Source organism: Anomaloglossus baeobatrachus, chromosome 8 (assembly GCF_048569485.1).
Source record: "Anomaloglossus baeobatrachus isolate aAnoBae1 chromosome 8, aAnoBae1.hap1, whole genome shotgun sequence".
Lineage (NCBI taxonomy): Eukaryota > Metazoa > Chordata > Amphibia > Anura > Aromobatidae > Anomaloglossus > Anomaloglossus baeobatrachus.
The window spans coordinates 40306618-40328995 of record NC_134360.1 but is presented as its reverse complement, the minus strand read 5'-3'; the positions used below and the strand labels follow the sequence as shown (position 1 = coordinate 40328995).

Below are 22378 nucleotides of genomic sequence, written 5' to 3'. Positions count from 1 at the left end.
AGTTACGAGTACAGAGCACCCGAGCATGGTAGTGCCCACTCATCACTAGTTACGAGTACAGAGCACCCAAGCATGGTAGTGCCCGCTCATCACTAGTTACTAGTACTGAGCAACCGAGCATGGTAGTGCCCGCTCATCACTAGTTACGAGTACAGAGCACCCGAGCATGGTAGTGCCCACTCATCACTAGTTACGAGTACAGGACACCCGAGCATGGTAGTGCCCGCTCACCACTAGTTACGAGTACAGAGCACCCGAGCATGGTAGTGCCCGCTCATCACTAGCTACGAGTATGGAGCACCTGAGCATGGTAGTGCTCACTCATCATTAGTTACGAGTATCGAGCACCCGAGCATGGTAGTGCCTGCTCATCACTAATCACCACTCTTTGGCTAAACACCAAGTAAAATAAAAAAAAATTACTTGCCAGCTATCGCCGAATGTGTAAGTAATAAAATATTGTAAAATATATACCATATGGTGAAAGCCAACCCCCCCCAAAAAAAATCTAAATGTCAGACTTGCTTTTTTTGTTGACTCTTCTTGCCCCAAAAGTTGACCAAAAAGTTGTATGGGTAATTAAAATCGTGTCGTAAAAACTACACTTGGTACCGCAGAAAACAAGTCCTGAAAAAATGCTATCAGCCTAACAATAAAAACGTTTTAGCTTTTGGAAGATGACGAGGAAAAGTAAAGCAAAGAGCGGCCCGCTGGGACTCAAGTGCCGCATACTCCTGGATCCGGCCCTGCCTCCATCCTAAATAGGGGAGCACGGGTGCAACTAGTCTGAGAAGACCTTCTACCAAAGTCTTCCAAGTAGGTGCCCAATTAGCCATTTTTTACACGGCTTGGACATGTGAGGCCTACTATGAGCTTCCAAAATGAGGTTCAGTCACATAGAGCTAATGATGGATGAGAGGAGTGATGGATGGAGCTATGTGCTAATATGATTTCCAAAAATTATAAAAAATAAAGAAAAGACTTACCAAAGCTCCTACTGACCCGGCCTGACCATTCTGCCCTGGACCTCCCTGCAATGTCAAAATGGGATTCAATTGGCTTTATAGCAAAGGAAAGAGAGTTCAACATATATATATATATATATATATATATATATATATATATATATATATATATACACTGTATATATGTATGTATATATATATATATATATATATATATAAACTCTTGTATGGAAACAGTGGAAGAAAAAGAGAAACATTAAACCAAAGGCTTGTAAATGTTCATTTCTCCCTATATTGTCTTTTAGACTGGAGGTTAGTGTGATCCCAGAAACTAAAACGACAAACGAGCCCCCTAAATGATAAGCAGTCAACACCCTATACTGACCTTAAGGCCTGGAAATCCTTGAGGACCCCGATCTCCCTGTAAAATAAAACAAAAATATATTCACTACCTTTACAATAGCTGATTACTACAGAAATACCGTATGTTGCTATCTTTATTTGAACATAGGGGCAGTATTACAGTAGTTATATTCTTGTACATAAGGGAGCAGTATTATAGTAGATATATCCTTGTACATAGGGGCAGTATTATAGCAGTTATATTCTTGTACATAGGGAGCAGTATTATAGTAGTTATATTCTTGTACATAGGAGCAGTATTATAGTAGTTATATTCTTGTACATAGGGGGCAGTATTATAGTAGTTATATTCTTGTACATAGGGAGCTGTATTATAGTGGTTATATTCTTGTACATAAGGGGCAGAATTATAGCAGGTATAGTCTTCTACATAGTACATAGGGGCAGTATTATAGCAGTTATATTCTTGCACATAAGGGGCATACATAGGCATTGTACATAGGGGTACATAAGGGACCTAATCTAATGTATAAATGTTCTTCTGTCAACTCTACTGCCTTGTCAATTAAGTAATTCATGCTATTATTTAAGTTGTGCTGCTGAGACACCATAATTTACCACGTGATCAATAAAGTGTATCATATCGTATTGTTACATAGTTACATAGTTACTTAGGTTGAAAAAAGACCTAGGTCCATCTAGTTCAAACTTCCTCCACCAGTTGTATTATAGTAGTTATATTCTTGAACATAGGGGCAATATTATAGCAGATGTATTCTTGTACATAGGGGGCAGTATTATAGTAGTTGTATTCTTGTACATAGGAGCAGTATTATAGTAGTCATATTCTTGAACATAGGGGGCGGTATTATAATAGCTATATTTCTGTACATAGGGGCAGTATTATAGCAGTTATATTCTTGTACATATGGGTAGTATCATAATAGTTATATTCTTGTACATAGGGGCAGTATTATAGTAGTTATATTCTTGTACATAGGGAGCAGTATTATAGTAGTTATATTCTTGTACATAGGGAGCAGTATTATAGTAGTTATATTCTTGTACATATGGGTAGTATCATAATAGTTATATTCTTGTACATAGGGGCAGTATTATAGTAGTTATATTCTTGTACATAGGGAGCAGTATTATAGTAGTTATATTCTTCTACATAGGGGCAGTATTATAGTAGTTATATTCTTGTACATAGGGAGCAGTATTATAGTAGTTATATTCTTGTACATAGGGGCAGTATTATAGTATATTCTTGTACATATGGAGCAGTATTACAGTAGTTATATTCTTGTACATAGGGGCAGTATTATAGTAGCTATATTCTTGCACATAGGGAGCAGTATTATAGTAGTTATATTCTTGTACATAGGGAGCATTATTATAGTAGTTATATTCTTGTACATAGGGGCAGTATTATAGTAGTTATATTCTTGTACATAGGGGCAGTATTATAGTAGTTATATTATTGTACATAGAGACAGTATTATAGTAGTTATATTCTTGCACATAGGGAGCAGTATTATAGTAGATATATTCTTGTACATAGGGGCAGTATTATAGTAGTTATATTCTTGTACATAGGGGCAGTATTATAGTAGTTATATTATTGTACATAGAGACAGTATTATAGTAGTTATATTCTTGTACATAGGGGCAGTATTATAGTAGTTATATTATTGTACATAGAGACAGTATTATAGTATGTCACGCTTCCCGGGTCCTCACCCCCGCTCCCCGGCTCACCTGCCACGCTCCCCGCTCTCCAGCCACCGGATCCCGTCCGTCCCAGGGTCCCTGGACCCCGATCCCGGCGCCCGACAGCTTCCCTGGACCTGGCCGGCTCCCCTGCGTCCTCCTCGCAGCCTCCTTCCCTGGCTTCTGGCACTCGGGCGGCGCGCATGCGCATTAGGGCGCGCGCGCGGTCACTGACCCTTTCTTAAAGGGCCAGCGTCCATTAACAGGAAATGAGGTTGCACAGGTACAGGGTATATAGGGGGTCATTGTCCAAGGGGGCGGGGCCTGATCTTCGTGTTCCCTGAGCTAGGAGTCAGGTCTCCTGGTGTTTATGTGCCTATACTCACCTATCTCTCTTTGTAGAGCCGTACCTGCCGCGCCATCCAGTCTGCCGTGTCCTGAACCCCGCACGCTGTCCGTCTGCCAACTGACAGTCCGTACCATCTCGGATCCCTGCGGTGACCCGTCATCCCGCTCCAGAGGTTCCGGACCCCGCCTACTATCATCTCGGCTTCCGAACCTGAGCTACGTCACCAGTACCACCATCTGTGACTCCGTGGTCCCAGGGACTCCTCCGCTGCCCTCACTTGCACGGACTGTTCTGCCGCCCTTCAGTGCTTCAGCTGCCGGACTCCTTACCACCATCTTAGAGTCCGGTCCAGTGGATCCACCTCCTGGGTCTACCCGACCGCCCGGCCGTGACAGTAAGATCAGGCCCCGGATCCCGCTGCAGCACTATTGGCCCTGCAAGAGGAACTCCAACGCCAGCGTGAAGTCCAGACCCGCATGCTGCAATTTATGACCTCCGTGGACACCCGCCTGTACACGTTACAAGCTTCCATGACGCCTGCGGCACCCAGGTCCTCCAATGGACAATCCACGGCTCCCGCACCAGTGGCAGCCTCGTCGGGTGCTTCCCAACTCCGGTTGGCTTCACCACCTCGTTATGCTGGAGATCCCAAGACCTGCAGGGGCTTCATTAACCAGTGTTCCCTTCATTTCACGCAGCTGCCACATCTGTTCGCCTCTGACCAAGCCAAGGTCGCCTTTATAATGTCTCACCTGGAGGGCGAGGCGCTGGCGTGGATGAACCCCTTGTGGGAGAAGGAGGACCCTATGACCAAGGATCTTCAAGAGTTCCTGCAGGCCTTTCGCAGCACTTTTGACGAGCCGGGACGCGCCTCTGCGTCTGCTTCATCCCTTCTCCGCTTGCGTCAAGGAACACTGACGGTGGGCCAATACGCCATTCGTTTCCGCACGTTGGCTTCAGAACTCAGCTGGAATAATGAGGCCCTAACAGCCGCCTTCTGGGAGGGTCTCTCAAGCCGCATCAAAGACGAGTTGGCGGGCCGTGACGTGCCCTCCACCCTAGATGCCCTGATTGCCCTAGCAACTCGAGTAGACATCCGTTTTCAGGAGCGCTCCAAAGAGCTGTCTCGGGAGAGACGTCCAGTCCGGCATCCCTCTCCTCCACAGAAGACCTCCGTACCTCAGTCTTCTACCGCTGGGATTCCCGTCCACGAGCCCATGCAGATTGACCGGATACGGCAGTCCGAACAACGACGAGCAGAGCGGCTCGCTAAGGGCCTCTGCTTTTACTGTGGTGAGGACACACACCTCCTCCGTTCCTGTCCGGAAAGGCCGGGAAACTCCAAAGCCTAGGGTTGGTAGGAGAGGCCACCCTAGGTGCTGGGACTCTCTCTGATCCGGTCACATGGACCGTGCAAGTGACAACGGGAGAGACGCGGTTCACGGCTGAGGCCTACCTCGATTCCGGGGCAGCAGGCAATTTCATCCAGCAAGCCACCGTGGACAAATACCAAGTGCCTGTTATTCCACTCAACAAGCCCCTGGTGATTGCCTCTGTAGATGGGAGACCCCTTTCTGACACCATCTCCTGGACCACCAGGCCGGTTGAACTGCGGATCGGTGCTCTTCACACCGAGACCATCGCCTTCTACGTCCTCCCTCACATGTCCCATCAGATCCTGCTGGGTCTTCCATGGTTACGGGCCCACGAACCATCAGTCAGCTGGGGTACAGGCGACATCACCCGCTGGGGTTCTTCGTGTCATGAGAGATGTCTAAAATCCACACAACCCATCCGACAACCTCTGGTTCCTGAGAACCTACCGGGGCTGCCCTCGGCCTATTGGACCTTTGCGGATGTCTTTGATAAAAAGGAATCCGAGGTACTGCCGCCACATCGTCCATACGATTGTGCCATCGACCTGCTCCCTGGAACAACGCCACCACGAGGACGGATATATCCTTTATCTCCAGCCGAAACAAGGGCTATGTCTGCTTACATCTCAGAGAGCCTGGCAAGGGGATTCATTCGGAGGTCCTCCTCTCCTGCTGGAGCAGGTTTCTTCTTTGTCAAGAAAAAAGAGGGCGATTTACGCCCCTGCATCGACTACCGGGGTCTGAATCAGATCACAGTCAAAAACAAGTACCCTCTGCCGCTCATCCCCGAATTGTTTGACCGACTTAGGGGGGCTCGTGTGTTCACCAAGCTGGACCTTCGGGGTGCTTACAATCTGGTGCGCATCCGCTCTGGTGACGAATGGAAGACCGCGTTCAATACGCGCGATGGACATTATGAGTACTGCGTGATGCCCTTCGGCCTGTGTAATGCTCCTGCCGTCTTCCAAGAACTGGTGAACGACGTGTTCCGAGACCTCCTCTACACCTGTGTGGTAGTATATCTAGATGACATCCTTGTCTTCTCTCCGGACCTCTCAACCCACAGAGAGCACGTACAGCTGGTTCTACGAAGATTGAGAGAGAATCGCCTGTACGCAAAGTATGAGAAGTGTGTCTTTGAGCAGTCTACACTCCCCTTTTTGGGGTACGTCATCTCTGAGACTGGACTGCAGATGGATCCCAAGAAGGTCTCCGCCATTCTCAACTGGCCTCCCCCTTCTGGACTGAAAGCAATCCAACGCTTCCTGGGATTCGCCAACTACTACCGCCAATTCATCCCTCACTTCTCTGCTCTGACTGCTCCACTTTCCGCTTTGACTAAGAAAGAGGCAAATCCAAAGGACTGGTCGCCTGCGGCCGACGCCGCGTTTGGCTCATTGAAGCGAGCTTTTGCTTCCTCTCCTGTACTCCACCGTCCGGAGTTAAACCGCCAGTTCACCTTGGAGGTGGATGCCTCCTCCTCAGGAGCCGGAGCAGTGCTCATGCAGAAATCCTCCTCCGGGAAGATGGTGACTTGCGGATTCTTCTCCAAGGGCTTCTCAGCGTCTGAACGCAACTACACCATCGGGGACCGAGAGCTCTTGGCAGTCAAACTGGCACTGGAGGAATGGCGCTACCTCCTGGAAGGTGCAGTGTATCCCGTGATAATTTACACTGACCACAAGAACTTGGAATACCTGCGGTCCGCTCAGCGACTGAACCCACGGCAAGCCAGGTGGTCTTTATTCTTTGCCAGGTTTGACTTTCAGCTTCACTTCCGACCCGCGGACAAGAATGTACGCGCTGATGCCTTGTCCAGGTCTTTCATGCCCATGGAGCAGGAGGAAGCGACTACCCAACCCATCATCTGTCCTAGCAACATCGTTCCGGTGGCCCCTGTCACTCTAGCCCAGATACCGCCCGGGAAGACCTATGTCTCTGAGACCGACAGGCAAAAAGTGTTACACTGGGGTCATGCATCAAAAACAGCCGGCCATGCAGGCCAGAAGAGAACATGGGGTGCGATTGTACGCCATTACTGGTGGCCATCCCTTCGCACGGACGTCGCTGCTTTTGTCTCTGCCTGCTCCTCCTGTGCCAGGAACAAGACGCCCAACCACTTGCCCCATGGCCGTCTTCTGCCTCTGCCGATACCCTCAGTCCCGTGGCAACACATAGCTATGGACTTTATTACGGACTTGCCATTATCCTCCGGGCACACAGTCATATGGGTCGTGGTTGATCGATTCTCCAAAATGGCCCACTTCGTTCCTATGGCCGGACTGCCCTCAGCTCAGGAACTCGCGGAAGCCTATATACATCACATCTTTCGCTTGCATGGCTTTCCATCCCACATCGTGTCCGACAGAGGAACCCAGTTCACCTCCCGCTTCTGGAGGGCTCTATGCAAACATCTGGGAGTGACTCTGGACTTTTCCTCTGCTTACCATCCTCAGTCTAATGGCCAAGTGGAGAGGGTCAATCAAATCTTGACCTCATACCTACGTCACTATGTCAACGCCCATCACGACGACTGGTCCTCGCTTCTGCCTTGGGCTGAATTCGCCCATAACCACCACGTCAGTGAGTCATCCTCCAAATCACCCTTCCATGTTGTTTACGGACTTCAGCCCGCCGTCCCGCTGCCTATATCCCCTTCATCGGATGTCCCGGCTGCTGATACTGCTGTCCGTGACTTTGCTACCATTTGGGACTCTGTCAAGGCGTCCCTTGGGCGCGCTTCCCAGCGGATGAAGAAACACGCTGACAAGAGACGTCTGGATCCTCCGTGTTTCTCTCCTGGTGACCTGGTCTGGCTTGCTTCCCAGTACATCCGATTGAAGATACCGTCCTACAAGCTGGGTCCTCGCTACATCGGGCCGTTTAAGGTCCTCCGCAAGATCAATGAGGTATCCTACAAGCTACAGCTCCCGGCCACGATGAGGATACCCAACTCATTCCACGTCTCCCTGCTCAAGCCGGTTGTCCTTGGTCCTTTCTCCGCTGCTGCCAGTCCGGCTCCTCCACCTATTGCCGATGATGACATCTATGCGGTAAGGGATATCGTGGCCATGAAGACCGTACGAGGTCGGCAGTTCTTCCTGGTGGACTGGGAGGGGTATGGTCCTGAGGATAGGTCTTGGGAGCCCAGGGAGAACGTGGGCACTCCTCTTATCCGTGCCTTCATGTCCCGGTTGCGGGGAGGGGGGCGTGGGGGGGGGGGGTACTGTCACGCTTCCCGGGTCCTCACCCCCGCTCCCCGGCTCACCTGCCACGCTCCCCGCTCTCCAGCCACCGGATCCCGTCCGTCCCAGGGTCCCTGGACCCCGATCCCGGCGCCCGACAGCTTCCCTGGACCTGGCCGGCTCCCCTGCGTCCTCCTCGCAGCCTCCTTCCCTGGCTTCTGGCACTCGGGCGGCGCGCATGCGCATTAGGGCGCGCGCGCGGTCACTGACCCTTTCTTAAAGGGCCAGCGTCCATTAACAGGAAATGAGGTTGCACAGGTACAGGGTATATAGGGGGTCATTGTCCAAGGGGGCGGGGCCTGATCTTCGTGTTCCCTGAGCTAGGAGTCAGGTCTCCTGGTGTTTATGTGCCTATACTCACCTATCTCTCTTTGTAGAGCCGTACCTGCCGCGCCATCCAGTCTGCCGTGTCCTGAACCCCGCACGCTGTCCGTCTGCCAACTGACAGTCCGTACCATCTCGGATCCCTGCGGTGACCCGTCATCCCGCTCCAGAGGTTCCGGACCCCGCCTACTATCATCTCGGCTTCCGAACCTGAGCTACGTCACCAGTACCACCATCTGTGACTCCGTGGTCCCAGGGACTCCTCCGCTGCCCTCACTTGCACGGACTGTTCTGCCGCCCTTCAGTGCTTCAGCTGCCGGACTCCTTACCACCATCTTAGAGTCCGGTCCAGTGGATCCACCTCCTGGGTCTACCCGACCGCCCGGCCGTGACATAGTAGTTCTATTCTTATACATAGGGGGCAGTATTATAGTAGTTATATCCCTGTACAACAATATTATACGTGTTATGTTGTATATAGAATATAGACATGTCCAATAGAACTTTTGTTTTATATGAAGGGAGAGCTGTAATTTTTCACCTTCGAGCCAGGTTCTCCATCCAGACCAGGTTGTCCACGGTCACCCTGTTAGAGAACAGGAAAAGGACATAATAAATTATTATAGTATTAATTTTTTGGGACTCAGAAATCAATCCAGAGATTAGAAGAAAAAGGTTAAAAAGATAAATAAGGAAGTGATGAAGAATGAGGACCCAGAAGAGATGAAGAACATGGATAAAGCAAAGAAAGGTATGGAGGAAATGACAGAAAGCGATATAGGACAATCATAAGGAGCACAGGAAGTGTGAATTGTTAAGTGCTTCTGAATATGTTGGCCCTATAGAAATAAAGTATTATTATTATTATTATTATGTACAAAATATAGATAAAGGAAAATAATGAGGAGGAAAGTAGAAAGAAAAAAGGACAAAGGAAAAGAGAAGATGAAGCAGAAGAAAGAGCTGTAGAAGGAAAGTGTAGAAGTAGAGGAGGAGATATTTAAAGGAATTGTCTAAAAAAGAGAATTTTGTTACTTACCGTAAATTCTTTTTCTTATAGTTCCGTCTTGGGAGACCCAGACCTTGGGTGTTTAGCTTCTGCCTCCGGAGGACACACAAAGTACTACACCTAAAAGTGTAGCTCCTACCTCTGAGCTTATACACCCCCTGGTAGCCAGTCCCAGCCAGTTTAGTGCAAAAGCTGAAGGAGAATAGCCACCCACAAGTAGAACAGAGCAAGAGCCGGAACAACCGGAGACTCTGTCCACGACAACAGCCGGTGATAACACACGGAACAAGGAAATTGCCAACAGGTAACAGGGAGGGAGCTGGGTCTCCCAAGACGGAACTCTAAGAAAAAGAATTTACGGTAAGTAAACAAAATTCTCTTTTTCTTTATCGTTCCTTTGGGAGACCCAGACCTTGGGACGTTCCAAAGCAGAACCTGGGTGGGAAATAAACAGAAAAACTAAGAAGTAGGCAGAACCTAACTTCACAAATGGGCGACCGCCGCCTGAAGGATGCGTCTGCCCAAGCTCGCATCTGCCGAAGCATGAGCATGCACTTGGTAGTGCTTCGAGAAGGTATGCAGGCTAGCCCAAGTGGCAGCCTGACAGACTTGTTGAGCCGTAGCCTGGTGCCTGAAAGCCCAAGAGGCACCGACAGCTCTGGTCGAGTGTGCTTTGATCCCCGGCGGGGGAGGCGCCTGCGTTCTCTGGTAGGCGTCCGAAATGGTCGACCTAATCCAACGGGCTAAGGTCGGCTTAGAAGCAGAGAGGCCCTTGCGCCGACCTGTGGTTAGCACAAAAAGAGAGGTGCACCGCCTAAGCGCAGCGGTGCGAGACACATAGATCCGGGAGAGCACGCACCAGATCTAGAGTATGTAGAGCTTTTTCAAAGCGATGAACAGGGGCCGGACAGAAGGAAGGTAAGGTAATGTCCTGGTTAAGGTGGAAGGGAGAGACCACCTTAGGAAGAAAGTCCGGAGTTGGACGGAGAACCACCTTGTCTTGATGAAAGACTAAAAAAGGTGACTCTGAGGAGAGCGCAGCCAAATCAGAGACTCTCCTGAGAGAAGTTAAAGCAACTAGAAAGGCCACTTTCTGTGAAAGACGATACAAAGAAACCTCCCTAAGAGGCTCAAAGGGGGGTTTCTGCAAGACTTTGAGAACCAAGTTAAGGTCCCAGGGGTCCAAGGGCCGCCGGTAAGGCGGAATGATGTGAGACGCGCCCTGCATGAAGGTGCGGACCTGAGCCAGCCGAGCGAGACGCCGCTGGAACAGAACTGACAGAGCCGAAACTTGTCCCTTGAGAGAGTTGAGGGACAGTCCTAGCTGCAGACCGGACTGTAGAAAAAACAGAAGAGTCGGCAAGGAGAATGGCCAAGGAGGATGGCCGGTAGAGCGACACCAGGACAGGAAAATTTTCCAAGTCCTGTGATAGATCTTAGCGGAGGAAGACTTGCGCGCCCGAGTCATAGTGGAGATGACTTCAGGGGGGATACCAGAAGCCGTCAAAATCCAGGACTCAAGAGCCACGCCGTCAATTTGAGGGCCGCAGAATTCGGGCGGAAAAACGGACCTTGCGAGAGTAGATCTGGACGGTCCGGGAGATGCCACAGCATCTCTACGGACAGCTGGAGCAGATCCGGATACCAAGCTCGCCTGGGCCAGTCCGGTGCAATGAGGATGACTCGATGACCCTCCATTCTGATCTTGCGCAGAACTCTGGGCAAGAGAGCTAGAGGGGGAAACACGTAGGACAGACGAAACTGGGACCAGTCCTGAACCAGAGCGTCCGCGGCGAAGGCCTGAGGATCGTGGGAGCGAGCCACGGAAACAGGAACTTTGTTGTTGTGACGGGATGCCATTAGGTCCACGTCCGGAGTGCCCCATTTGCGGCAGATCGACTGAAATACTGCCGGGTGCAGGGACCACTCGCCACCGTCCATGCTTTGACGGCTGAGATAATCTGCCTCCCAGTTGTCCACGCCTGGGATGTGGACTGCGGATATGGTGGACCTGGAGTCTTCCGCCCATTGAAGACTGCGTTGTACCTCCATCATTGCCAGGCGGCTGCGTGTCCCGCCTTGATGATTGATGTAGGCAACCGCTGTCGCGTTGTCTGACTGGACTCGAATGTGCCTGCCCGCCAGCAGGTGGTGAAATGCTAGGAGAGCTAGAAGCACGGCTCTGGTTTCCAGCACATTGATTGAAAGGGCTGACTTGGACGGAGTCCAAGTGCCCTGTGCTCTGTGGTGGAGACATACCGCTCCCCAGCCGGATAGACTGGCATCCGTGGTGAGAATCACCCAGGACGGGGCCAGGAAGGAGCGCCCTTGGGAAAGGGAGAGGGGCCGAAGCCACCACTGAAGAGAGCTCCTGGTCCGTGGCGACAGAGCCACTAACTTGTGTAAGGAGGAAGGCCGCTTGTCCCAACAGCGGAGAATGTCCAGCTGCAGGGGGCGCAGATGGAACTGGGCAAAGGGAACAGCCTCCATGGACGCCACCATTTGACCCAGCACCTGCATCAGACGCCTGAGGGTATAACGGCGGGGCCTCAGGAGAGAGCGCACCGCTAGCTGGAGGGACTGCTGTTTGACTAAGGGCAACTTCACAAGTGCCGGCAAAGTCTCGAACTGCATCCCTAGGTACGTGAGACTCTGGGTCGGAGTCAGAGTGGATTTGGGAAGATTGACAAGCCACCCGAATTGGGCTAGAGTGGCGAGAGTGAGCGAGACACTCCGCTGACAGTCTGCGCTGGATGGAGCCTTGACTAGAAGGTCGTCCAGGTAAGGGAGCACTGCCAACCCCTGAAGGTGCAGAACCGCAATCACTGCTGCCATGACCTTGGTGAATACCCGAGGGGCCGTGGCTAACCCGAAGGGGAGAGCCACGAATTGGAAATGATCTTCTCCTATTGCAAAACGTAGCCAACGCTGGTGTGACACTGCGATTGGCACATGTAGACATCTCTGATGTCGATGGACGCCAGGAAATCCCCTTGGGTCATTAAGGTAATGACTGATCGCAGAGACTCCATGCGAAAGTGCCGCACCCGAACATGCTTGTTGAGAAGCTTCAGATCCAGGATGGGCCGGAAGGTACCGTCCTTTTTGGGAACTAGGAAGAGGTTTGAGTAAAAACCTCTGAACCGTTCCCGGGCGGGAACTGGTACAATTACTCCGTTGGCCTGCAAGGACGCCACGGCCTGTGAGAAGGCGGCGGCCTTGGAGCAGGGGGGAGTTGAGAGAAAAAATCTGTTTGGCGGGCTGGAAGAGAATTCTATCCTGTAGCCGTGAGATATGATATCTCTCACCCACTGATCGGAGACTTGTTGAAACCAAGCGTCGCCAAAGTGGGAGAGCCTGCCACCGACTAAGGACGTTGCTGGAGCGGGCAGAGAGTCACGAGGAGGCTGCCTTAGTGGCAGAACCTCCTGCGGTCTTCTGTGGACGCGCTTTTGGGCGCCAGTTGGATTTCTGGTCCTTAGCTGAGTTAGCGGACGAGGCGGAGGGCTTAGAGGACGACCAGTTGGAGGAACGAAAGGAGCGAAACCTCGACTGATTCCTACCCTGGGCAGGTTTCCTGGTCTTGGTTTGTGGCATGGAAGTACTCTTACCGCCAGTAGCTTCTTTAATAATTTCATCCAGCTGTTCTCCGAACAGCCGGGACCCAGCAAAAGTGAGTCCAGCAAGGAACTTCTTTGAAGAAGCATCTGCCTTCCACTGTCGAAGCCACAAGATCCTGCGGATGACGAGGGAATTAGCCGAAGCCACCGCAGTGCGGTGAGAAGCCTCTAGCATGGCAGACATGGCATAAGATGAAAAAGCTGAAGCTTGAGAAGTTAAGGCAACCATCTCGGGCATAGATTCCCTGGTGAGGGAATGCATCTCCTCTAGAGAAGCAGAGATGGCTTTGAGAGCCCACACTGCTGCAAAAGTTGGGGAAAACGCGGCCCCCGCCGCTTCATACACGGATTTGGCCAGAAGGTCAATCTGACGGTCAGTGGAATCCTTAAGGGAAGTGCCATCAGCCACCGACACAACGGTCCAGGCTGAGAGCCTAGACACCGGAGGGTCTGCCTTTGGGGAGTGAGCCCACTCCTTGACCACCTCAGGTGGAAAGGGAAAACGGTCATCAGAACCACGCTTTGGGAAGCGTTTGTCAGGACAGGCCCTGGGTTTGGTCACAGCGGTCTGAAAACTGGAGTGGTTAAAGAACACACTCTTTACTCTCTTAGGCGAGGTAAACTGGTGCTTTTCTGCCAGAGAGGGTTGCTCCTCTGATACTGGCGGATTGAGATACAGTACAGAATTAATGGAAGCAATCAAGTCACTAAGATCTGAGTCACCCTCGGAAAGATCAATGGGGCACATGGAGTTAGCCTCCGAGCCCCCTGTAAAGGCATCCTCCTCATCTTGCGAGTCAGCTATTGAATCAGAGCCGCGGGATGAGGAGGGAGAGGAAACCCTGCGGCTCCTCTTAGGAGGACGGGGTCTGTGCCCTGATGATGAATCCTCTGTGAGCTCCGGTGGACGGAGGTCAGATGATAGGTCCTAAAGGACCCTTAGCAAGAGCATTAGAGGCACCCTGTGAAGGGGGCTGATGCATATTCATCAAAGTCCTGGACAGAAGTCCCATGGACTCCGCAAAAGACTGGGAGATAGACCTAGAAAAGGACTCTACCCAGGCCGAGGGTTCAGCCACAGGTGCAGAAGCAGCCTGAGAGACCACTGGGGGTGAGGCTCCAAGTTAGAGCAGACATCACAATGTGGATAGGTGCTCGGTTCAGGCAGCAGGAGCTTACATGCAGCGCATACAGTATAAAGCTTTGGAGCCTTGCTCATCGTGTGAGACATGCTACTGGAGTGGGGACAGCTTCTACAAAGAGAATGAACCCCAGGGAGTATATACAGAGGTCCACAACCAGAGACTGGCTGTGGCTTACCAGACCGCTGGAAGCGGTGTTGTGTGCCTTCCAGATCCCGAAGCCCGGACCCCCAATGCACAGCACCTCAGCAGGGATGCAGAGTGCAGGATGGCCCAGCGCAGAGTGAACCCTGTCCAAGAAAATGGCCGCCGGAGCGAAGAGAGGGGGCGGGACAGGGGCGTCCCTGTAGGAAAGCGGGATCTGGAGGGCCATAGAGACCTGCAGGGGAGGAGTCACGCACAAGCAGTGGGGAGTGTCCCTCCCCTGTGCAGGACGGCCGCCGAGAGGAGCCGTGCCTGTCCCTCTGCATGAGTGACATGCGAGGGCTGGTAACAGAAACTAGGCCTCCGGCGAAGCCGGGGCCTAAATTTGAGCAGCGAGGCCGACGCGCAGGCACCATCGGCGCGGTTCTCGGGCGAAAGCCGGAGAACCCACCGGAAATGCCAAAATAAATACAGCAAACACACTCTCCCCATACAATAAAGGACAGGGACCCCCAACATATGAACGTCTCAGGTACTTAGCTGCTGAGACGCAGGGCCAGGTCCCTGGGGATGAGTGCTCCGGTCCAGCAGAGTCCTAAAGGGCTGTGGACGGAGACCGGTCTCCTGCCAGGCATGGAGACCGCGCTGGCTCCCACTTCAAGCCAGAGCCCAGGAGGGATGGTGAAGGAGCACGGCATGTAAGGCTCCAGCCTTGGAAATCAACCTTACAACACCACCGACACAGTGGGGTGAAAAGGGACATTCCGGGGGTCCAGACGTGGACCCGCACTTCTTCAATCTCTTTCCAAAAAGCAAAAAATCATATGAGAATGCATGTGTGGATGTATGCCTCCTGAACACAAAGCGATAAACTGGCTGGGACTGGCTCACCAGGGGGTGTATAAGCTCAGAGGGAGGAGCTACACTTTTAGGTGTAGTACTTTGTGTGTCCTCCGGAGGCAGAAGCTAAACACCCAAGGTCTGGGTCTCCCAAAGGAACGATAAAGAAACTAGTAAAACATGGCAGCACAATACCTAATAGCAGGTTGGAACTGGTATTAGAGTTTATCCCCTTACCTTTAACCTTTACACAACACATGACGTACTGGGTAAGTCATAGATCGTGTCAGGGTAATCCCCGCAGACAGAGATCCCCGCACATGTCAGCTGATCTGAACAGCTGACATGTGTGCCTCCCAGGCATGAGTGGATCGGCGATCCACCCTCGCCTCCTTACATCAGGCTGTCAATTTTATGCAAAATGCAATAATAGGCAATCGAAACGTAACGTCTGCTCAAAAATGATACCGTTAAAAACGTCAGCTTGAAATGCAAAAAATAAGCCGTCACTGAGACCCAGATCCCGAAAAATGAGAACGCTACCGGTTTTGGAAAATGGCGCAAAAGTGCACCACTTTTTTTGGACAAGCTTGTGAATTTTTTTTAATCCCTTAGATAAAAGTAAACTTATACATGTTTCGTGTCTACAAACTCGTACTGACCTGAAGACGCCCATTTCTCCCCCAGCACTTACTTTTATTCCTTGTTCTCCTGGAGGTCCTCTTGGTCCCTACAGAATATACATGATTGACAATACATTGGTCACAAAGTATCACAATCCGTCCAATCGCACATTGTTACTGTCATCCTACGACGATTCATTATTTAATGAGTTATTGGAACTCACTCGATCACCTGGATCTCCGGTCCGTCCTGCCGCACCCGGGAAGCCTTCACCCGTTTCTCCCTGCAATGATAATGGGTCATAACTTATCTATTTCTTAAATAAAAGAGTCACAATACGGAATCAATGTCGTCCCCATGCCAGGGGCGTAAGGGGGAACAGAGGATGCTGGTGGTAAACAGGTTGTGATGGTGGTATATGGGGGGTTGTGTATAATTTTGGGTAAGTTCATATTTTAGGCGTGGTGTTCTGTCCATTCTGTGTAAATTGTCCTGTTTGCAGACTATTCTCCCCCTGCCGGGCTTTTCTCTGGAGGAGGTGGGCCTGGGATCCACCTAAACTCTCTATTTGCCTGGGGGATTATTCAGTCTGTCTGAGAACTTTAAGAGAGAAGCAGGAAGATTCATCCTCTGTGGGAGAAGCTGAGGCTCCTGATAGAGACCTGCACATTTATCACTTACTGGACTATATCCGTATTTCTGGACTATTTTACCCTCTGTGTGGTGGATTATTTTATGGACCATCTGATTTTGCTTGAAATAAATGTTCTTTGGATTGTTCAATCATCTCCCGCTCTGTTGATTTTGTGATATCAGAGAAGGACCCCGTGACACAGGTAACCTAGTATTGATATAATCACTTACCTTGTCACCTTTTGGTCCTTGCAGTCCCGGTAGCCCCCGAAGGCCGGGGATTCCATTTTGACCAGGTGAACCCTTGAAAGGAAGATGGAAACATTTTCCTTGAATGATGTGTAATATTATAGGGAAATGATGAAAGCTCTTATCGAATTTCTCCACTTACTGGACTTCCTGGCTCCCCTTTGCTGGCGACACCATTAACTAATCCTGGAAGACCCTGGAAGACAGAGAAGTGACTTGTGATTTAAATATATGGGCAATAACATGATACTTTCACCATATGCAGCGGCATTTTATTAATATTCTATTGCTGGGGGGGGAATTGTATTTATATATACAAAGTTGATAAACAGATGCCCTTACCTTTATCTGTGCAGCATTGTCTTCCAGTAGGGTCATACGTCATCTAATATATAAAGCTCAGTGTATGTGTGTATGTGTATCTGTGTGTGTATGTCCGCTAAAGGAATCCGCACCGTCGCATTTACAATCAAGAAATTTTGCACAGACACCCCATGTGACTCAGGGAATGTCATAGACTATGTTTGGGCGGGAAATTTAACCCTGCGCTTTACAGTTTCTTTCCAAAAATCCTGCCTCCATTAAACTGAATGGAGGTGGGAGCTATAGGTTATTAATAGCAAATGTCAGTGGTTGCTATAGGAACAAAAACTGTTAGTATAAGAAGCGTATGTGTGAGGTAATAAGATGTCGGTGGGGAGACGGATAGAGAGACACAGAAAAAGACAGACATAGAGAGACACAGACAGAGACAGACAGGGAAAGAGACAGACAGAGAGATAGAGATAGCCGGGGAAAGAGACAGCCGGGGAAAGAGACAGCCGGGGAAAGAGACAGCCGGGGAAAGAGACAGACGGGGAAAGAGACAGACGGGGAGAGGGACAGCCGGGGAGAGGGACAGCCGGGGAAAGAGATAGCCGGGGAAAGAGACAGTCGGGGAAAGAGACAGACAGACAGACACACACATAGAGACAGACACAGAGATAGAGACAGACAGACACAGACAGACAGAGAGATAGAAACAGTTAGACAGAGACAGACACAGACAGACAAGGAAAGAGACAGACAGAGACACACATACAGAGACTGGGAGAGAGACAGAGAGACAGTTACTATCCCGGGCAACGCCTGGGTACTACAGCTAGTATAATAATGCCGCCATGTGAGTATTAGCATTATTACATTGGAGGCAGGATCAGTGACAACCTCTGCCATAAATCAGATATCTGCTCAGCACAGTTGTCACCACCCTTCTGCCCATTTTTCCAAAAGATAACAAAATGTACAATTTTCCCCATAAATGGAGAGACAATTCCCTGCTACAGGTATATGGGAACAGACCCCTAATTTTAATAACCAGTGTGGGGGTCTGGTTGTAGAATTGCATTCTTACACAATTTCACAGCCTGCAAGTCTTATAGTGAGAAAATTAATATGAGGTGCACTTACTCTCTCACCTCGTTCTCCTTTTTCTCCCTGAAAGGAAAAAAAATATTGCAAGTTAATTCATGTTATGTTTTTTATTCCTATCAATTTCATAAAACAGAACTTTAATTTAAAAAAAAAAAAAAATACGGTAATTATTCCTCTAGGGAACAGTATTATAGAAGTTATATTCTTGTACATAGAGAGCAGTATTATAGTAGTTATATTCTTGTACATAGGAGCAGTATTATAGTAGTTATATTCTTGCACATAGGGGCAGCATTATAGTAGTTATCTTCTTGTACATAGTGGGCAGTATTATAGTAGTTATATTCTTGTACATAGGAGCAGTATTATAGTAGTTATATTCTTGTACATAGTGAGCAGTATTATAGTAGTTATATTCTTGTACATAGGGGAAATATTATAGTAGTTATATTCTTGTACATAGTGGCAGTATTATAGTAGTTATATTCTTGAACATGGGGGCAGTATTATAGTAGTTATATTCTTGAACATGGGGGCAGTATTATAGTAGTTATATTCTTGTACATAGTGGCAGTATTATAGTAGTTATATTCTTGAACATGGGGGCAGTATTATAGTAGTTATATTCTTGAACATGGGGGCAGTATTATAGTAGTCATATTCTTGTACATAGGGGCAATATTATAGTAGTTATATTCTTGTACATAGTGGCAGTATTATAGTAGTTATATTCTTGAACATGGGGGCAGTATTATAGTAGTTATATTCTTGTACATAGGGGCAATATTATAGTAGTTATATTCTTGCACATAGGGGCAGTATTATAGTAGTTATATTCTTATACATAGGAGCAGTATTACACTTGTTATATTATTGTACATAGGGGCAGTATTATAGCAGTTATATTCTTGTACATAGGGGGCAGTATTATATTTTATATTCTTGTACATATGGGCAGTATTATAGTAGTTATATTCTTGTACATAAGGGGCAGTTTTATAGTGGTTATATTCGTGTACATAGGAGCAGTATTATAGTAGTTATATTCTTGTACATAGTGAGCAGTATTATAGTAGTTATATTCTTGTACATAGGGGAAATATTATAGTAGTTATATTCTTGTACATAGTGGCAGTATTATAGTAGTTATATTCTTGAACATGGGGGCAGTATTATAGTAGTTATATTCTTGAACATGGGGGCAGTATTATAGTAGTTATATTCTTGTACATAGTGGCAGTATTATAGTAGTTATATTCTTGAACATGGGGGCAGTATTATAGTAGTTATATTCTTGAACATGGGGGCAGTATTATAGTAGTCATATTCTTGTACATAGGGGCAATATTATAGTAGTTATATTCTTGTACATAGTGGCAGTATTATAGTAGTTATATTCTTGAACATGGGGGCAGTATTATAGTAGTTATATTCTTGTACATAGGGGCAATATTATAGTAGTTATATTCTTGCACATAGGGGCAGTATTATAGTAGTTATATTCTTATACATAGGAGCAGTATTACACTTGTTATATTATTGTACATAGGGGCAGTATTATAGCAGTTATATTCTTGTACATAGGGGGCAGTATTATATTTTATATTCTTGTACATATGGGCAGTATTATAGTAGTTATATTCTTGTACATAAGGGGCAGTTTTATAGTGGTTATATTCTTGTACATATGGGCAGTATTATAGTAGTTATTTTCTTAAAAACAAATGGAAATATTATATTAGTTATATAATCAGCAAGATATAGAAAATCACCTTCACGGATTGCCCTGGAACTCCTGCCGATCCACTTGGTCCTTCTGGCCCAGTTTGTCCTGGTGTTCCTGGAGTTCCTCTCTGACCCGGGGTTCCAGGCTGACCATTAGCTCCCTAATAGAAATAGATAAATACTGATGATGGGTTCCATTATTTGAGAGATGGTATCAAGAAGGATGATTAGAAAGAGAGTTTTTATATCTTGCACTTACTGGATTTCCCGGTTCACCTTTTCGTCCTGGAATCCCTCCGCCGCCACTTATCACCTCCCCGGGTTCACCCTATATAGAGAAGAAATGTAAAGACAGACTGTATCAGCCCTCGAGGAGTTAGCAGCACAAATTCTTCCTTGCGAGGTTTCTATTCATTAGAATGGAAGCAGTCAGGGAAAAATGGCTTCATACTGGAGACTAAGGTTAATGAGGTTTCCATTTTGCCTTTACACTTACCGGGGGTCCTCTCTCTCCTTTTGGACCAACTGGACCTGAGGGTCCACGTTCCCCCTAAGAGACCAGAATTTATTGAGTGACTTCAGTAATGAGGGTACCAACATGAAAGTTAGGTCATCATCTTCATGGAATACTTACGTCTTCCCCTCTTTCTCCTTGGGATCCTTTACTCCCCTGAAATATAAAGAATATAACACATGGATATACAATATATACAACTGTATACTGACAGTGGAGTACGGTATTATAGAGGTTGGCTCACCAGAGTGCCAGGCGTGCCAGGACTACCAGGACGACCAGGAGTTCCTGGGAGACCATCAGCTCCTGCTTCTCCCTACAAGAACAAGTCATATATGATTATACAGAGATATGTTGATAAAGGGCTTCTGTAATTTAGATATCGGAGCCAGGCGTTCCATAATTAAAATTAATATTAACTGGAAACTGCTTAAAAATATAAAGGAACATTCCAGGAAAAGGTGGAACATTGTGTTTGCCTAGTGTCGGTGTGATGGGGATAACAGGGGACCGGGGCTCCTAGACTGGCCCTCAGGCTGTCCCTACTCCCAGAGATACGTCTAATGGTGACAGTGTCTGGGCCGCCTTCTTTTCCCTACTCCTGGTGAAACCTGATCTAATACCCCATCTCTCCCATCCCAGGGAAGGACAAGGGACAAGAGTTGTAGAACTCAAAGATATGGAACCAAAACTCTAGCACGCAGCTCACTCACACAGAGTAATCAAACAACAAATGATAAGGAGGAAAAATAAAGAGCAGGGAGGAAAATAAAGAGCAGGGAGGAAAATAAAGAGCAGGGAGGAAAATAATCAGACAGGGGAAATTCCACAACACACCAAGCAACACGCAGTAAATTACCAATTACTGCAATACAACAGAACACGGACTGGTTTAGCAAAGAGCTATAGTCGGCATGGCAAGACAGATTCCTTCAGTTTAAAAAGGCGGGCAGTAACTGTGATAGCTCTTCTCCATCTTAAAAAGGTAGGGAGTAACTGTGATAGGTCTCCTGCATCTTAAAAAGGTAGGGAGTAACTAAGATAAGTCTCCTGAAACTTTTGATCCCAGAAGTAAGCAGAAGGCTAGCAGAAATTAACTCCTGCTTGCCTGATCACTAATGAGCATACAGCTGGTCAATACCAGAGCCTGTCTGTGCCACTCAGAAGCACCAGATAAAGCATAGTGTAGAATGTAGTCTGAACAATGTCTGATGCTACTATGACATTTGGCGAGTTTAAAGCCAAAAATGTGCGACACCTAGACTAGGTTCCTCGGGGGCGGTGCTTGACAATAAACTGAAAAAAAACCAATAGGAAAATCACAGCGATGCTCTGATCTTCTGCCTCTATTCTCAGAGATGTAACCAAAACTCTTGGTAGGTGTGACATAATGTGAGAGGGTCTGGGCTTAGAATTTAGGGTGAGGCTTTAAATATATCCAGTAGGTGTGTCTCAAATTTCAAGTTGATCAATCTTCTCAATATTTGAGTTACTTACAGGTTCTCCCTTTAGTCCTCTCGATGCTGTACCCTCTCCAGGAGGACCTCGGGGCCCAACTGGACCTGGAGAACCAGGGGAACCTGGCCGACCCTGTGATACAAAAAGGATTTTGAATCCCTGCCTTCATTTCTTTTATACATTTTCTATAAGGCATCTTCTTGGTAATAATACTCACAGAGTCTCCCGCTGGTCCTGTTGCCCCTGGACGACCACTGGTTCCCTAAAAGTAGAATGTGTCTTTATTAAAAAAAAAACCTAAATATTCCGACAGTGAATATCTAATGACCGTGATGGTTAGTTATATGACCACTTTGGGTAAAAGCAGGTTACTTACTGTTTCTCCTTTTTGACCTTTCTCACCCTAAATAGAAAACAAAATTAAGAATTATTCACCATCAAGGTTGGGTATCTGTGCTAGCGATGAAAAAATGTCTTCCCATGGATACTGTAAGCAGGGGCAGTGTGGCCATCAGTGGCGGACATATCATTGCTGCAGCCTGTGCGGCCGCACAGGGGCCCGGGAGATAAGGGGGCCCATTTATATTTCCAAAGCAGGATGAACTGGGCATTATGAAGAGCTCTTGGGAGGGTAAAGGCCCCATATATTATTCTTGCCCAGGGTCCCTTTTT

The 22378-nt window shown here is 48.1% G+C and overlaps 1 protein-coding gene across 1 annotated transcript in view; it reads right to left on the bottom strand.

The window, feature by feature from the left end:
• COL7A1 (collagen type VII alpha 1 chain) overlaps positions 1 to 22378 on the bottom strand; it is a 193444-nt gene that overhangs the window by 71066 nt on the left and 100000 nt on the right. The window contains exons 24-39 of the mRNA XM_075322059.1: positions 22083 to 22109; positions 21924 to 21968; positions 21746 to 21838; positions 20493 to 20564; positions 20369 to 20404; positions 20231 to 20284; positions 19994 to 20062; positions 19782 to 19895; positions 18046 to 18072; positions 16739 to 16792; positions 16579 to 16650; positions 15938 to 15997; positions 15785 to 15820; positions 8877 to 8921; positions 1351 to 1386; positions 987 to 1031 (exon numbers count right to left, since the gene is read on the bottom strand). Coding sequence (XP_075178174.1) covers positions 987 to 1031; positions 1351 to 1386; positions 8877 to 8921; positions 15785 to 15820; positions 15938 to 15997; positions 16579 to 16650; positions 16739 to 16792; positions 18046 to 18072; positions 19782 to 19895; positions 19994 to 20062; positions 20231 to 20284; positions 20369 to 20404; positions 20493 to 20564; positions 21746 to 21838; positions 21924 to 21968; positions 22083 to 22109 — 885 coding nt within the window. The remainder of the gene's footprint in view (positions 1 to 986; positions 1032 to 1350; positions 1387 to 8876; positions 8922 to 15784; positions 15821 to 15937; positions 15998 to 16578; positions 16651 to 16738; positions 16793 to 18045; positions 18073 to 19781; positions 19896 to 19993; positions 20063 to 20230; positions 20285 to 20368; positions 20405 to 20492; positions 20565 to 21745; positions 21839 to 21923; positions 21969 to 22082; positions 22110 to 22378) is intronic.